This window comes from Pelodiscus sinensis, chromosome 10 (assembly GCF_052426305.1).
Source record: "Pelodiscus sinensis isolate ZL-2025 chromosome 10, ASM5242630v1, whole genome shotgun sequence".
Lineage (NCBI taxonomy): Eukaryota > Metazoa > Chordata > Testudines > Trionychidae > Pelodiscus > Pelodiscus sinensis.
In genome coordinates this window covers 44,936,492-44,955,191 of record NC_143061.1, presented here as the reverse complement: position 1 = coordinate 44,955,191, position 18,700 = coordinate 44,936,492, and the positions used below count along the sequence as shown (strand labels likewise).

The 18,700-nt window shown below is 42.2% G+C and overlaps 1 protein-coding gene across 1 annotated transcript in view; it reads right to left on the bottom strand.

The window, feature by feature from the left end:
- COPB2 (coat protein complex I subunit beta 2) overlaps positions 1-16,504 on the bottom strand; it is a 29,235-nt gene extending 12,731 nt beyond the window's left edge. Inside the window, exons 1-6 of the mRNA XM_006124990.5 lie at positions 16,350-16,504; positions 9,720-9,857; positions 8,424-8,510; positions 6,046-6,172; positions 3,854-4,002; positions 2,022-2,168 (exon numbers count right to left, since the gene is read on the bottom strand). Of these exons, the coding sequence (XP_006125052.2) occupies positions 2,022-2,168; positions 3,854-4,002; positions 6,046-6,172; positions 8,424-8,510; positions 9,720-9,857; positions 16,350-16,352 (651 nt within the window). The 5' untranslated portion in view covers positions 16,353-16,504. The remainder of the gene's footprint in view (positions 1-2,021; positions 2,169-3,853; positions 4,003-6,045; positions 6,173-8,423; positions 8,511-9,719; positions 9,858-16,349) is intronic.
- Between the last annotated feature and the right edge of the window lie 2,196 nt (positions 16,505-18,700).

The window sequence follows — 18,700 nt, the reverse complement described above, 5'->3', positions numbered from 1 at the left end:
AGTTAATATCTTCATTCAGACAAACAGGATAATAGTGTCAAATTTGTAGATGAATTCCATCTCTCAGTAATTGGTTGGATAAATTCCTTTGAAGAATGGCTATTTTTAAATCCATGATTGAGTGACCAGATAGGTTTGTGTGTTGCCATTTCTGGTGTCTGATTTGTGTCCATTCATCCATTGTCAGAGGGACTCTCCAGTTTGACCAATATACATGGCAGAGGGGTACTGCTGGCACTTGATTGTATATATCACATTAGAACACAGGTGGGGAACCTTAGGCCCGGGGCTGGATGTGGCCGACTTGCCTGAATCCAGCTCCCAAGGCTTGCGACTTCCGCCCAGCATTGAGGAGCCCACACCCTGCCCCCTCTTGCAGAGCTGGAGCACACAAAATCAACTAGCTTGGATCCCTTAGGCTCTGATGTGCAAGGGGAATGTGGGGAGTGTCTTTCTCCTCAGTCCAGGCCCACATCAGTGAGAGATGTTGCTGATTTTGGTTTTTTCCCTTCTCACTTGTGTACCCTCCTACCCCCTCCCACCCATGATTTTTCTGTGGGTCAGCAGCCTCTGACCCAATAAAGGCTCCTTACCCCTGCATTAGAGGATGTGCAGTTGTATGATGTTGTAACTTACATGATTAGGTCCTGTGATGGTGTCACTTGTAGAGCTATGAGGACAGAGCTGGCAACAGGATTTGTTGCAGGGGTAGGTTCCTCAGTGAGTGTATCTGAGGTATGGTGTCTGGCTGCTGGAAGAATATGCTTCAGTTTATGTGTCTTGGATTCTGTTATTTCCACTCAAACTCATCTGATTAAGTGGGTCTTACCCACAAAAAAATCTCAATAATATATATTTTTGTTAGTCTCTAAGTGCCACAGGGCTACTCATTGGTAAGTATTTATTCACACAACTGAATGTGCTTGACGGGTCTAAAGCAAAAAAGCCATTCACACGTGGTGGCAAGATTTTATATATGTATTCCTGTAGTGAGCATTTCAACAGCACTGGCTACAGCTCTCACTTTCAACCTCTTGTGTATTCTACAGCAGTGTGCTTCCACAGCTGGAAGAAAAAAACACTGGACAGTTTTCAGAGGGAATGTGCCCTCACTTCCCGATGCTCCTGCAATGGCTCCTAGCACAAGTAGCTATATGAACAGCTTATGAGCTTCAAGTTCCCGCAGCAGTCCACCAGCCCATCCTTTTCTTCTCTATTTGTACAGCAATTCAGCTCAGACTAGAGACTTTAGACCAGTGTTTCTTAAACTATGTTCTGCCGAATGCTAGTGTTCCATGAACAACTCGCAGGTGTGCTGCAACCTCTTCGTTGTTTTTGTTACTTCTTTGTTTTCTTTTTTTTTTTTTAAAGAAAATATTCATAGGCGTTCCGCATAAAAAAATATTATTGTTTAGTGTTCCATGGTCTCAAAAAGTTTAAGAAACACTGCTTTAGACTACAGGCTTTAGAATTCAGTTCCCCCATCAATGTCCAAAAAACAAATACCTAGCAAATGAGCAAAGGGGAAATCACAGACGGCCAGGACAAGGAACATTAGAATAGAAAGCAACAAAGAGGAAGAAGAAAAATGAAATGACTGGAGAGAACAAGTGGATACAAAAGGGCACAATTATGTCTGGACATACAGTAAGGGGATACAGAGAGCATATGGGTGCTCAGTCCATTGCAAAGAGGTTGGTCTCAAAATAAAAAAGGGACCCACTACGCTATAGGAAAAGAATTAAAGCTATTCAAGACAATGTTAAATCTGAATGTTACAAGTTAAGATTATTTCTATATCTCACCTCCAGTAATTGTTACACAATTTTTAATCTACTAGTTTTAGTTCAGTTTTTCTGTAAAATCCAATATAAAACTCTCTCTATTTTCTATTCAAAGACATGAAAAAAATCCATATTTTCTTTCTTCATTCCTTTCTCTCTTTTTCAATGCCTTTGTGCTCCTGGTAGAGCCCAGCCAATTTAATCAACTGAAGTGCTCATAAAGATGTGAACACGTACCTGATAATCCCAAATTTTGACAAGGCGGTCATCTGCTCCTGAAATGAGGTAAGGCTTGTCTCCTCCACTATAATAATCAATGCAGTTCACTCCTTTTTCATGGCCTTCCAAAGTGAAGTTGGGTGAAGAAGAACCAAGCTGCCACACCTTTCAAAGAAAAAAAGATCAATCATACCTAAGTACTCATTTTACTGTCATGGGCTAGCACCTCCAGATAAAAACGAACTAGTCAAAGCTTGCTAAAATTCTGGAGACAGGAAAAATACAGCTAACAGGTCTATACTACTACATCCTCATTTCATAAACGTAGTTAAAAAAAAAAAATCTCATCACACTTTGGGCCAATATTTCAAAGTAACAAAATATCTTTAACCTCAATGGCCTTTCTTATACGTTAAACTCCTGCATGTGCGTAGATTCAAAACCTGCACATGTATCTGTACACACCAAACATCACCTTATACACACTAAGTGTACTATTGTTTCAGAAATCTGCATTTTGAGTCAGAATTATATACATATCCCTTAGTTGTGAGTGTGCAGGCATGAGGGAAGAACTTTGTCTCCTCACTGCCATGCTAAATCCCATTTCATTTACTCATTAATTATAACTGTTGAAGGAGTCTTGAAGCATAGGTGGCCTTTTCTGCAGTCTTAACACATAATAAAGGTTTCAAGGGAACATGGGGAAATCTCAGGTCCCAGATGACTCCATGAACCCAATAATGGCTCCACTGTGCATGAGACTTTTCAGGATCTACTGCAGGGAAAGGAAGTACACATTCTACTATCTTGCATTTATCTAAACTGGACTCTGAAAGTGGATGATTTATGATGGTGAAGTAAAACCTCCATCCCCTGCAATTTGCAAAAATCCAGACGTTTCTGCCAATGATTCATATTTCAAAAGATATACAATAACTAATCTTAAGATTTCATAGCTATATCAAGTCTTTAGCCAGGCTCTGGTGGTTATTCAATCACCCAGAAGTTTATATATGTCTTTGTATGTCGTATATGTGTAAGATGTGAGTCTGTAACATATAATCACATATCACAAGCCTGAAACATAATGAGCAAGCTTTTGCTCAGTGAAATTGCAAGTAGGAAACAGGCCTGGTTAACAAGCAATATCATATGCTTGACCCTGTTTAAAGAATGCCAAAAAGTGCCAGGCACAGACTGTAAAACACAACACCTCGGTACCAAGTGCCTCCCCCCACAAATAATATACATACTGTCCTGAACCTGGGTTAGCATCTAATTTGACAGTATGATGGATAATAACTTGTGTGATGTAAGGGGTGATAACTTAGCACCAGAGGGTGGCAATATATGCCATGAGTGATGTGTAACTTGTTTGTACCTGTGTATAAAAGCATACTCTAAAGAACTGTCTTTGTCTAGCCGAGGGGGCAATTCTGGATCCATAGTACTGACTGAGCTATTCCACTGTCACCGAGTACGTATGCGTAATGGCTCAGCGACAAGTCTGTTTGCAGACAATTATTATTGTCTCTCTCTTGGCAATAAACCTGGCCTAGTGCCTTCAATTCTTATCTGATTTTGTGGTCTTAGCAGGCTCTCGGAGTCTGTAGCGTTAACTAATTGTACGTGGTTAACACAGTAGACTTGAGAGAGCATGCGTGCGCAGCCAAAAATCTTTCATCATTGATGGAGCAGACCACCTGTCAAGAACCCATCAGGAATGCTTGACTGACAACAGTCTACAGTCCATTACTGCACATATCCTTGACATTTTTCCATTGTCTGTATTGCCATATTCTATAGTAATTATTTAATGAAGTTTTTAAAAGGAATAATTATTGTACCTTAATCGTCCTATCCAAAGAGGCACTGGCAAATTGGTTATTATCCTTTGGGTTTATCACAATCTGCATAACATAATGAGTGTGTCCTTCAAACACCTGAGAACAAGACCATTTTTTATCCCAGTCCCAGAGCTTAATAAGCATGTCATCTGGAAAAAAACAAATCCAAATTAGTTTTAAATATTCATATACCTATATTTTTTAAAACAAGATCCTAAATAACCCAATTTTCAAGGCTCCATCATTCCTGCATAAACGGAAGTGTTATTAATATCAACATTATTTATGGACTTTACTCTGGAGACGGTTTACCCTAACAGGCAGGGGGTGACTATGAGGAATGCAAAGGTTTGTTTCTACCCCACTCATAAGCCAAAAAATAAATACCCAGGCTTCAGTTTAATGCAGATGACTACCTCTGTTGCCAGAGGTAAGAAAGTAATAATTAGTCTAGATTGCTTACATAGTTAAACATTTGGCTACCATTTCAGGGCCATTCAGTGTTCTCTATAAGAGGACACTGGTACGGGGGAACTGGACTGCTCCATTATTATTTCTTTTCTACTTTTTTTTTTTAATGAAAGTCTGAAAGATTTAATTAAAAAGATAGCAACAATGGTAAAAATGTTTAAACACCTGCAGACATATCCTTGATTCTGCATAAAGCCTCTATTCCATCTAGAGCAGAGGTGGGAAAACTACAGCCCTTTTAGGCTGAGGCTACAGAAAAATGTCCCGTGATCCAGCATAGTTCTCAGGTAGTGTGACTGCCTCCCCTGAAGGGGCATGGCAGAGTCTTGCCTGCCAGCAGCAGCCAGCAACTTTGAACGACATGGGCCCACCACAGCATACAGGCAGGCCACCTGCTTGAGTGCCCTGCTACAGCGCCAGCCATAAATGGTCTGCTTGCATGCATCTCCTAGCCAGAGCCTGCACCTTGCACCCCCCTCCTGTACACCAACTCCTACCCCACATCACAACTCCCTCCTGCACCCTCTCCATAGCAACATGCAGCCTGTGATCACTTGCCAAAATTCTTCAAGTGGCCCCTCTGCAAAAATTATTATCCACCCCTGATCTAGAGGGTAGTCCAGTTATTCTTCTCAGAGTTCTTGCAACATAGCCAGTTCAGCTATACCATTTCATTGCTCTTCAGAGGACATGCCTCAGTTTGTTCTCTTGAACCCTGGTTCTACAATTATACAGTATTTCTTCTTTTTGCTTCTAAGCATCTGAAAACTAGCTCTTCCTTTTAACTTCCTGAAGAAAAGCTAAAAGTCCAATGTCTACCTTTTTCACCTTCATAGAAGATGAGTGTCAGTCTCAGTCAGAACACTGATTCATCTCAGACACTAAGGACTGTACATCAATATTAAGGACCAAGATAACAGTTTGATTTGCTTACTAGGGAATCTAAATTGAATGTGGTGCACACAGCATGAAGCCAACAACTGTCTGATGGAAGGGCATTATGTTTAAAGTGTGAAACAGGACAATCCCAATATCACAATCTTATTATAAAAGCCCTAGAATGCTTGTAGTTTTAGCCAGCAAAATTGAAATTAATCTCGATATATGTCAAATCCGCCAAAACAGCATGTAAGTAAACTTTTTGTTTGGCAAACATTAAGCAATTAGATCTTCAGGTCTTCTTTGAAAACCACTTAATTTATTATATCTCAAAGCCTAAGTAAGGTTGGGATTCCATTAAAAACATGAAAGTAACTGGCAAAGAAATAATTTGAGATGACAAATGAGGAGTAAGGGAGCAAGTGTAGACATACCCCATCTCGAGATAGGGATGCAAATGTAGTGTACTGAAATTGCTAATGAAGTGCGGGATTTAAATATCCCGTGCTTAATTAGCATAATCGCATCCAGCCACCATTCTGAAATCGCATTATTGCGAAATAACACTTCTACATGGGGCGTTTTATTTCGCAGTAATGAGATTTCAAAATGGTGGCCGGACGCAATTATGCTAATTAAGCTCAGGATATTTAAATCCCACGCTTCATTAGCAATTTCGGTACACTACATTTGCATCCCTACCTCAAGATAGGGAGCAAGTGTAAACATACCCTAGGCTACTTGCTCAAGAACTCTTATTTCAGTAGCAACAATACAGGGCACACTGTTTTCCATACATTAGGAAACTATCTGAACAGAATTGTGGGGGAAAAATCTCTTACCACTGCTAGTTAGAATGAAAGGCTGTGTAGGATGCACAGCAATGCAGCGAATATAATCTGAGTGTGCTTCGAACATGTGAACTCTTTCCAAGGTGTTGTAATTGAAAACTCTAATTTGCATGTCATCCTATAGATGGAAAAAAAAAAGACACTTAGTGAGCTTTTTGGTAAAAGTATTTCACATTAAATAAAGGTTAATATTCCACCTTCAAAGATTCTTCATCCATAAAACTGCATTAGAAGTCTGAAGAAAGAAAACAGTGCAAACCAACACAATTATTCAGACATGGTTTTGGTTCAGAAATCCATATTACATTATCCTATTTTAGGCCATTTATAAACACCGAAAAATTAATTTATGATCAAAGTTTCTCAAATATGGTCTTAGCCCAAATGGATGCTTACTTTACTTGAAGATTATGTGAACACACAAAAGTGTTTTTCATGCATTAAAGGCTTTTGTTCTGTTCCCACTACAGTCAAGGGGGAAACATAAATTAACATCAATGTTGTAAGATCATGCTATAAGAGACAGATGCTGCAGCACACTCAAATAACTTGGTTTTCTTTTTAGAACATAACAGCCATACTGGGTCAGACCAAAGGTCCATCTAGCCCAGTATCTTGTCTGCTGACAGTGGCCAATGCCAGAGGGAGTGAACTGAACAGGGAATAATCAAGTGATCCCTCTCCTGTCACCCATTTCCAGCTTCTGACAAACAGAGGCCAGGGACACCACCCCTACACATCCTGGCTAATAGCCATTACTGGACTTAAATTCATGGAGGTTATCTAGGTCATTCTGAACCCTGTTAAAGTCCTGGTCTATACAACATCCTCTGGCAAGAAGTTCGACAGATTGACTGTGCACTGAGTGAAGAAAAACTTCCTTTTGTTTGCTTTAAACCTGCTACCTATTAGTGACCCCTAATTCTTGTGCTATGGGAACAAGTAAATAACTTTTCCTTATTCACACTCTCCATACCTGTCATGATTTTACAGAACTCGATCATATCCCTCCTTAGTCTCCTCTTTCCTAAAATAAAAAGTCCCAGTCTTTTTAATCTCTCTTCATATGGCACCCATTCCAAACCCCTGATCATTTTTGTTGCCCTCTTCTGAACCTTTTCCTGTGCCAATATATCTTTTTTGAGATGAGGCGACCACATCTGTCCACAGTATTTAAGATGTGGGAGTACTATGGATTTATACAGAGGCAATAAGATATTCTCTGTGTTATTCTCTATCCCTTTTTTAATGATTCCTATCATTGCTTGCTTTTTTGACTGCCGCTGCACACTGAGTGGATGTTTTCAGAACACAATTCACAATGACTCCAAGATCGCTCTCAAGTGGTTATACCTAAATTAGTCCCCTATAATTTTGTATGTATAGTCGGGATTATTTTTTCCAGTGTGCATTACTTTGCATTCATCAACATTAAAATTCATTTGCCATTTTGTTGCCCAATCACCTAGTTTTGTGAGATCCTTTTGAAATTCTGTGTGGTCTGCTTTAGGGATGTTTCATTTAGATGAATAAACTAATCGAATAGTCAATGAAGACTTCCATTGACTATTAGATTAGTCTAGAAGGGCTCCTCCGCCTTTGAACTTCAAAAGTGGAAGCCTCGCAGAGAGGCAAATGCAAACTGGCTTAATGTTCTAAAAGGGCTCATCTAGACTACAGGGAACGGTCGAAAGAAGATATGCAAATTCCTGCAGAATTTGCATATCTTCTTCCAATCACACTTTCGAAAGTGGAGTGTAAACCTCCTTTTTTGAGGAAAAGCGGCTTTTCAATGAAGGGAGCGGTTCGCCAAAAAAGCCGCATCTTAATTACTTTCATTTTCAAAAGCTCTGCTTTGGAAAATTCCTGCAGAATTTCATATCCTCTTTCAACCGTTCCGCATAGTCTAGGTACGCCCAAAGTGAACAAAAATTTCCTTTAAAGAGTCTGCACTGAAAATGAGGACAAGCAAAGACTACTTACAAACTTTCAAAATCATATTACCTTGCATAATTCAAGCTCTTTAGCCTAATTACAGGAACATCAGTAAGCTCCTATGCATATTACTTTTAAAGAAGTTGTAAAGCAGTGCCAGGAGTGATTCAAGTTGGTAATATACATTGGACCTAAATATAAAGTTGACCACCACTTGATTTTTTCCGTTTTTAAAATGAGTAAGTTTGAGCTTTAATATGCCCTCCTATTCAGTGAATTTAGGTGAATATTTTGGGAAACAACTGTAAGCTGTTATCTTATTCTAGTGTATATGTTAATATCAAACCATACTTCTTGATGGTGCATAAGAGTGCAACAAAGTAAGTTGGGGAAAAAGAGAAGGAATGTATATGAAACAAAGAAAGGCAACTTACCGCTCCTGTCACAACCCAGTTCTTTCTTGCCACAAATTTGGCAGCTCTGACTGGCAGGTCACATACTTCAAAGGTCTTCACTAGAGTCTAAAATTAGAAATATTGGAGTATATTACTAAGAAAATGTCAGTTACAAAATCTGTTCAGATTATTTTAAAACAGCCCACTTTTGAACAGTTCCAACTTTAAGAATTGTCAAGGAGTTGCTCGAGAAAGGGATCCGAATTCCCTTTTAAGGCAGGTGAGTATAAATATAAAGTCAGCTATGGAGAATTATTTACACTATGGTGCAGTTTTGCAGAGTCTTAAAATGTTTAAAATCTCCTGGAATAAACTAAAATGAAAAATAATTTGGAAAAAAAAATCACACTACATACTTAAACCCTGGCATATATGCAATCTCCATAGTCCTCTACATCTTTCTGTAGACTGTTTCTTAATGTTTGTAATATCACCTGAACAACATATGTTGGGGCCTCACATAGATTGCAAGCAAATGAGCCTCAAATTCAGGGAGATTAAACAGAAAAAAATAAGCTTAAATTCAAGTTAAAGATCACATCCCTATCACTTTTAGTATTCAAGGTATTAGAGAGAGAGAGCACGTGCGCGCTCTATGCTGGGTTAACATCCTGATTCGTCTTCTTTATAACATGACACTTATTTGTCCGAGGCTACAATTTGAAAATGCACAGCCATTAGGTACAGTAAAACCTGTGTTATCCGGCATGCTTAGGGATTAGGGCGTTCCGGTTATCTGAGGGTCCCACCAACCCAGGAAAAACCAATGGACAATAATAGTAAAACTCAAGTTTTTAATACTGGTAGCTTTGAAATGTAAGGCAGTTGGTCTCATTTCTATTTTGAGTTAAAGATGATTAGTACATCTTAAATAAAAAAATTGTTAAGCCAATCAAGGGAAACGAGGCCAGGCCTGTGTACCTGAAGATATGACAGTATTGTGGCTGTGGGCAATGCCGGTTAACAAAGTGTTCTGGTTAACAGAGTGCCGGATAACAGAAGTTTCACTGTATATTGTTCTTTAATAGCACCAACCTGTATATGGCATGAAACCCATGAATTTCTTTAAGACAGGATGACTGAGAAAATTATAATTTTTGTTTTGCTTTTTTAAATAAGAATTACTATTTATTATTTTTATCTAAAGCTCTTTCAAATACATCTGCTGCAGAAGAATGAACATCTTACATTACCATCATCAGGGAACACATAAATAAATTACCATATTTCCATACTGTTTTTAATTAAAAACAAAGTATAGTACAAGAAGTTTACCTGTGTTTCATGATTCCAAACACAGACACTACCATTGTACAGGCTCGCTAACATCCATGGTTCAGTGGGGTGCAAGTCCACACTCTTTACTCGGTCAGACCGAGCTGTTAGTTTTCGCTTAATATCAAGTCGGAGAGGCTAGATATCAGAAAAATTCAAAATGCTACATTATTCTTCAAGGAAATAAAATGGCATAAATAATTTTAATGTATTTGCAGCGTAAATAAGAAAAAACCCTGAAGATTAGATCTAACACATGGGTTCCCAAACTGGGGGGCGTGAGGCGACCCAGCCGCCCCCTTCCCCCCAATCAAGTTTTGCTGCCCTGCTCAGTTCCCTTTTTTTTTTTTTGGCTAGACAAGTTTTTTTGGGGGACAGGGGAACGTGAGGGTTTTTCAAAAATCAGAAAGGGGGGCGTGATGCTGAAAAGTTTGGGAACCACTGATCTAAAATAAAGCCAGATGCTCTGTTTTGCAGGCACATACATCACATACTCCTTATCCCATCTACCCATTTACTCTCTTCTTGTAAGACAATTTCTGGAATATAAACAAACACTGCTTTCTGAGTGGCATCATTCCCACTGAGTTCTCTGGAGCAGGATGTGGTCCCAATAGAGGGTAAAGTATCACTCTTGTCCACATTTTCTTTAGTCCACATGAACATATTGCTTGTGAAGAGGTCCAGAACTGCACAAAATGTATCTACAGAATAAGCTCAAAGAAAGGAAGGGCAGTGCATGCTTCTGCACAGTATCCTGCCTGGTACACCGATAAACGTACATCGCATGGATATGGAATAACAAAGCTACCTCAAATGTAAAAGAGAATTGGCCAATTTTAAGATCCTCTCTCTCCTCTGCACTTGTACTGTGAACATAATGTAGGAGCCAGTTACCAAAAACTGAGATGTGTAATGGAGACACATTATTAGAAATTTTGGAGTCCATTATAAATTGGAGTATCACAAGTCTTGATGTCTCACAAGGCTCGATGTCTGGCTGGCAGTTATTCCAGTGTTTAACCACTCTGACAGTTAGGATGTTTTTCCTAATGTCCAACCTAAAACTCCCTTGCTGCAATTTAAGCCCACTGCTTCTTGTCCTATCATCAGAGGCCAAGGAGAACAATTTTTCTCCCTTCTCATTGTAACACCCTTTCAGATACCAGAAAACCACTATCATATCCCCAATTCTTTCACTCTTTCCTCATAGGTCATGTTTTCTAGATCTTCAATCATTTTTGTTGCTCCTCTCTGGACCTTCTCCAATTTCTCCACATCTTTCTTGAAATGTGGTACCCAGAACTGGACACAATACTCCAACTGAGACCTAACCAGCGCAGAGTAGAGTGGAAAAATGACTTCTCATGTCTTGCTCACAGCATTGTTTATTATTATTGTTATTATTTGCAACAGCGTCACACTGTGACTCATATTTAGCTTGTGGTCCACTATGACCCCTAGACTCCTTTTTGCAGTACTCCTTCCTAGACAGTCGCTTCCCATTCTGTATGTATGAAACTGATTGTTCCTTCCTAAGGAATTTCATCCTATTTACCTCAGACCATTTCTCTAGTTTGTCCAGATCATTTTGAATTTTGATCCTATACTCCGAAGCACTGGCAACCTCTCTCAGCTTGGTGGTATCTGCAATCTTAGTAATTGTACTCTCTATACCATCATCTAAATTAGAGATGGGGAAATGTTTTTGGGTTAGGGGCCACTGATCATCAGAAAAAACAGTTGGGGGCCACAAGTGAGAAGCAAAAAACCAAACCCTCAATGGCACGGTCCCCCAAGTGAGAAAGACAAAGACACTCCACACATTCTGCTCACACACCAAAGCCTTGGGAGGCCCAGCCTAGGCATGTGAAGGACTAGTCGACTAGTCAACGATACGATAAGCATTTGCTTATCAGATAGTTGACACACTAGTCACTTCCCCTCCCCCTTGCTCCCTCGATCAGAAAGAGGCAGGTGGAGGGAAGAAAAAGTAGTGTTTCAAAGCAGCAGTGACACGTGAAGCCTGAGACTCCCCCGCTGGACCCGTGCTCCCTGCAGCTCTTTCATCTTTGAAGTGGTGAAGGCACTCTTATTGACTAACCAAACAGTCGATGCAAATTGCATTGACTATTCAATTAGCCGATTAATCTAAAGATAACATCCTTAATCCAGCCTTGTAGATTTTGTGCTTCAGCTCCATGGTTGGATAGCGGTGGGGCTAGAGTGCCAGTTCAGGCTCCCTAATGTTGGTGAGGGGGCATGAGCCTCTGACAGCCAGATCCAGGCAAGCCAGGGGCCACATCCAATCCCCAGACCTGAGGTTCTCCACCCGATGTAAATTGTTGATGAAGATATCGACAAAAGAGACCCCTGCAGAACCCCACTTGTTATGCCTTTCCAGCATGATTACTAATAACTACTCTCTGAGAAAGGTTATCCAGTCAATTATGCAACCACCTTATAGTAGCCCCATCTAGGTTGTATTTCCCTAGTTTATTGAAAAGAAGGTCATGCAAGACTTTGCCAAATGCCTTACTAAAGCCTAGATATGCTACAACCACCGCTTCTCCCTTATCCACAAGGCTTGATATTCTATCAAATAAAGCTATCAGATTGGTTTGACATGCTTTGCTCTTTACAAATCCATGCTGGCTGTTATCACCTTATCTTCCAGATGTTTGCAGATGAATTCCTTAATTACCGTCTCCATTATCTTCCCTGGCACAGAAGTTAAACTGACTGGTCTGTAGTTTCCTGGGTAGTTCTTATTTCCCTATTTATAGATGGGCACTATCCCAAGCACTGCTAAAGGCAGTTCTACAGACAAGGACCTGGGGATTACAGTTGATGAGAAGCTGAATATGAGTCAACAGTGTGTCCTTGTAGCCAAGAAGGCTAATGGCATATTAGGCTGCATTAGTAGGAGCATTGCCAGCAGATCTAGAGAAGTGATTATTCCCCTTTAAGTACTAATCATGGCACATCTGGAGTATTGTGTCCAATTCTGGGCTCCCCATTACAGAAAGGATGTGGACACATTGGAGAGAATCCAGTGGAGGACAACCAAAATGATTAGGAGGCTGAGGCATATGACTTATGAGGAGAGGCTGAGGGATCTGGGCTTATTTAGTCTACAAAAGAAAAGAGTGAGGGGGGATTTGACAGCAGCCTTCAACTACCTGAAGGGTAGTTCCAAAGACAATGGAGAGAGGCTATTCTCAGAAGTGACGGATGACAGAACAAGGAGCAATGGTCTCAAGTTGCAGTGTGGAAGGTCTAGGTTGGATATTAGGAAAAACTATTTCATTAGGTGGGTGGAGCAGCACTGGAATGGGATACTTAGGAAGGTGCTGGAATCTCCATCCCTAGAGGTTTTTAAGTCCCAGCTTAACAAAGCTCTGGCTGGGAGGATTTAGTTGGGATTCATCCTGCTTTTAAAAGGGGGTTGGACTCAACCTCCTAAGATCTCTTCTAACCCTATGATTCTAAGGCCTTTAAAAAAAACCTGATAAAATACAGAAGTCAATGTTCATACAGTCATGGAACCACAGATTATACTGGAAGAAACCTCGAGAGGTCAAGTCTAGGCCATGCCTGACAAACGTTTGTCTATTGTGCTCTTAAGAATCTTCAGTTACAGGTTTTCCACAATCTGGCAATTTATGCCTATGCTTAACCACCCTGAGAGTTCAGAAGTTTTTCCTAATGTCCCTTACTGCAATTTAAGATTTCTTTTAAAGGAGCACCACAAAGTACACCTCCCATTATACCCTGATTCTGCGTGTCCATCTATGAATCAATTTGTTCAAGAATTCCTCCTAAATAGTAAAAGCTAGGATCACCACAATTTGTTTGCAGCTTCCTTTCATCAGAACTTAAAGCAAGGACAGGGTTTTATTGTGCCAAGACAATGGGATGTGCATGGAATGCGACTGTTTGTGAAACACAAAGTGAGGAGGTGTGATAGCGAGAGTTATACTTACTAGTGACCAGAAGGGGATAAGTAAGCACCCCAGCTCCGGGGAGCAGCTGTTGGCTGGCAGCACAGCTCAATTATCCCTGGGGAGCAGCCACCAGATGCCTCTACCCCCTCCCCTGGGCCTGCTCACATCTCCCAACTCCCTGCTCTGATTCCTGCACCCCTTACACCTCAACTCCCCTACTCTGAAGGACCTGAGGAATGACAGGTAAGTCTTCTAGTAGAACTATAAAATAAATAATAATTCCTCAGTTGAAACATGCTAATTTAGTATGTAGAAGAGTACAAACAAGTCATCATCTGTATGAAATTTTAAGTTGTACTAGGGCTGTCAATTAATTGCAGTTTTGACCACTCAGTTAAGAACAGCATCCAAAATGAAATTAAGTATTTTTGGAGGTCTTCAATGACATTGACTTCAGTTACAACATAAAATGCAGAGTACAGTGCTCATCTTATAATTCAATTAATATATTTGCACTAATAGTATTTTTCAATTCACTACATAAAAATCACTTTAGTAGTCTCTATATTGTGAAAGCACAACTTATAATTTTTTTTGTTACAAAACTGCACTCAAAAATAAACAGTGTAAAACTTTAGCACCTACAAATACATTCAGTTCCATTGCTTATTCAGCCAACTCTTAAGACATACACATTTGTTTATATTTAATGGAGATAATGCTACCCACTTCTTAATTACTAGCCAATTAGCCTGTCATCAGATGGGATTTTCAGGTCTCTCCTCCGCTTTGGTCTTCTCCCCTGAGCCTCCAGTCTCTGTCTCTCTTGGTCTCTCTCCCCTCCTCCTACTGCCTCCCCCTCTCTCTCTCAGCTCTCCTCCGCCTCCTGCCTCTGTCTCTTTCTTTCTCTTCTCCCCTCCTGCCTCTCACTCTCCCTTTTCTCTTCTCCTGCCTCTCTCCCTGCTCCCCTTCCCCTCCCGCCGTGGTGTTTGGCTGAGTGCTGCCCACTCAGCTGGGACACCATGGGGGGGGGCGGGGAGGAGGTCAGGCAGTGATGTACACGGCCAGGGGGCGGGGCCGTGTACATCACCACCCCACCCCCCCCTTTTCCCCTCCCACCGTGGCACTCAACTGAGTGCTGCATGCTCAGCCAGGCTGCTGTGGGGGAGCCAGCGGTGCAAGCGGCCATTTGGGCTTTCCCACGGTGGCTCGACTGAGCACGCAGCACTCAGCCGAGCGCCACAGCTGGAGGGGAAGGGGGTCGGTTCGGTGACGTACACGGCTCCGCCCCCTGGCCGTGTATGTCACCACCCACCTCCTTCCCCTCCCACCGTGGCACTCGGCTGAGTGCTGCGCCACGGAGCTGGGCAGCGGCAGGGGAGCAAGCGATGCTGCATGGGGAGCACGGACCCCAAACGGCCGCTTGCCGCTGCTTGATCCCCCGCCGCGGGCCAGCTGAGTGGCACAGCACTCAGTCGAACATCACAGCAGGAGAGGAATGGGGGCAGGGAGGTGATGTACATGGCTGGGGCGGGGCCATGTACGTCATCGTTACAGACTTACAGACACTGGGCTACTAATATATATATATATATATATATATGACAAGGGAAGAACAGGTATCAAAAGTAGAAAGTAAACATGTGGTCTCACTTTCAGGTGACATGTTAACAGGTAAAATTATCCCTGGAAGTGTAAATGAACAAGTTTGAGTGATTTGCTGAACATGAAGGAGGACAGGCCAGATTCAGCCCACCCAGCCATTAATCCAGCCCATAGCTCACCCTGCCCCACCACTCCCCACATGCTAATCAGACCTGGAGGGCGGGAAAGCACGTGACATTTCCTCCCCCACCAGGGCGTGCAGCGCCAGAGGAAACACCAGCTGTTCAAAACAGCTGATGGTTTCTTTTAGGTGCTGTGCACCCCAGCAGGTTGGGGACAGTAGACATTGTTCAATCCCACAACCCATTAAGGAGCATACACAGCCTTCCTCCCCTCACCCGCAGGCAGTGCCTAAAGTACCTCTTCCACCCAAGGCCCATTTCTTCCATCTAAGGCCCCGCCCCCTGGACCTGGCCTGCAGCCACTACCAACAATGGTGAAGTGGTACCCCTACAAAAATTACTGCCCACCACTGGAGTAGCTCTACATTAGTTTATTTTTGAATGCAGCTTTTTTGTACATTATTCTAATTTCATGATAAATTCAACTTTCATGATCAAGAGATTGCACTACAACACTTAATGGGGAACTGAATAAATATTTTTTTAACAGAGCAAAATCATGTAATAAAAATAAAGTGAGCACTTTTCTATTCTATTTTGTAACAGAAGTCATATTTGCAAACGTGCAGAAAGTAGCAAACATGCCAACTAAACAAATGGCCTTACCCGTCACTAACACCCAACGTTTAATCGCTTGACAGCGCTAATTGTACTGGCTCCCTTAGGCCTTTCACGCAACCTGCTGCAAAACCAGCCCAATAGCGAGATGGGCTGATGCACCTCCTGGGACATCGCTGAGCAACCCCGGGGCGCGCGTTCTGAAGCCCGGCCCGCGGCCTCGGGGACAGCGCCGGCCTGCAGGAGCGGGAGCGCCCCGGCCCCCGACAGCCCCCCGGCGAGGGATCAGCTCTAGACACCCCGCGGGCAGCTCCCCTCGCCCCCCGCCGCGGACTCACCATGGCTCCTCCGCCCCCAACCCGGCAGCAGCTGAGACGTCGCTCTCCGACTCCAACTCAGTTGAACTACGTGGAGCTTCCGGCCCTACAGGTCTCGCGAGATAAAGGATAAAAGCGAGAACGCCGTACACAAGCGCTTCCGCATCTGAAACATCGCGAGGATGAGACTTCCTGTCCCCACGGTTCAGGACCAACGGAGACCAAAGTAGGCCACGGCACCAGCTTCCCTCGGAGGTGCTGTCATCAAGCCTTAGGAGCGGGGCCTGCCTGATTGAATTGCAGTCCATATGTGCCGTAATGCATCCTGGGACACGTAGTCATTGCACAGCGAAGTGAGACCAGCGGCCGTGGGCAGGTGCGCCGCGGCGCATGCTGGGAATTGTAGTTTCTATGCGGGGGTCTCCAAAGCGTCCCTTCTTCATCCCAGTTACAGAAGCGGGGGCATCGAGCCGCCGGCAGGGGACTGTTCACTTCGTGGCCGTGACCCCCGCCCAAGCGCAGAGCCTCGCACTGATGCTCCCCGCAGTTCTGTGGACATTAGCCTAGGGCAAGATGAGGGGCAAAGGGCTATTGGGTCAGACCAAAGGTCCATCTAGCCAAGCATCCGGTCTGCCAGCAGTGGCCAATAATGCCAGGTGCTCCAGAATATAATAGAGAGGCAGCCGTGTTAATCTGAGCTTGCAAAAACAAAAGAAAGGACTATGCAGCACTTTAAAGACTAACAAGATGATTTAATAGGTGATGAGCTTTTGTGGGCCAGACCCACTTCCTCAGATCATATTCTGGAAGAGAATTGGCATGACCATATATACTAAAGGAATACAATGAAAAAAGCAAACACATTATTAAACTGACATCAGATTTAGTACAGAAGGTGGGGTGAGGAAGAGGGAGGGAGGGAATAGCTATTATGAATCAATGTTAACTCTGGAGACACAGATCCACAGTTTAAGAACTGCAAAACTAAGCATCTCTGATGGTATCTTCTGGACTGAGCACTGAGTCTTATTGGGTACATTGAAAGATTAACCTAAATAATCTATACAGAACCTTCTGGAATCCCATAAGATTGGGTCCATAATCCATGAACTATTGGAATTCATTTACAAAACTTTTCTTAAACACTAGGGCTGTGTCTACACTGGCGCGATCTTGTGCAAAAGCGGCCGCTCTTGCGCAAAAACTTGCTGCCTGTTTACACTGGCCGCGTATTCTTGCGCAAGTAAACTGACGGTCTAATGTATGAAATCAGGGCTTCTTGCCCCAGAACTCTGATGTTCCCACTCAGGAATAAGCCCTTTTGCGCAACTGTTCTTGCGCAAGAGGCCAGTGTAGATAGGCAACATGAATTTCTTGCGCAAGAAAGCCCTATGGTTAAAATGGCCATCAGAGCTTTCTTGCACAAGAGAGCGTCTACACTGGCATGGATGCTCTTGCGCAAAAGCGCATCTCTTGCGCAAAAGCACATACCAGTGTAGATGCTCTCTTCTGGAAGAGTTTTTGCAGAAGAACTCTTCCGCAAAAGAGTTTTTGTGCAAGATCACGCCAGTGTAGACGTAGCCTACATTAATATATTGTTTCATTGTATAAAATTAGAATTTATAATCCCTATTCCATGTTGATATATCTTTGAGCTATAATGTAAATGAAACTATCTTTAGATACATTTTTCCTCAAAAAAAAATTATCAAAAAATCTGATTAAATAAAAATATCTGATTTCTTCTTTTTTTTAATTTGTTGATTTTTATCTACCCTTCTTCTTAGTCACTTGTCACTTTGGTTGTCTTGGTAACTTTCCACTGCTCCAAACCCCCAGCCTCCCGGTTTCCCAACTCTCATACCCTTCTTACTCTAACCATTTTGATCAGTTGTCAAGTTGTAACAATGACTCATCATTGTTCTTGGTATTGCAGAGATTTGACAACCCCATCAGCTCATAGAGGGTACACAGAAGGATATTGCCAATACAGCAGTTTTCATAGTAGTATAATGTCAAATAGAATTAATAAGTTATGCATATGTTTCTTGAATACATCAGAAACTAGAAGGACAATAAAAACCCAGGCCAATTCACAATTCAGGAGAGCTGATATATAGTATTGTAAACCTTGAAATGCTTATAAGTCATGAGAGCAGGAGAAACTGAAGAAAGAGAGCTAACCAAAAACATCAGTGTTGGAGAAAGAAGTGGAAGAGTGTTCTAAGGAGCATATGAGCATACACGAGATTTGTTTTTATCTTTGGGGAACTTAAGATCTTGCACAGAGAGGGAAGAAGATTTAAATAGTGAGTCGGAAGCAGCTGGTGGTTGTTGGATTGCCCATCCTCCTACTCTCCCCTAACCTCGGA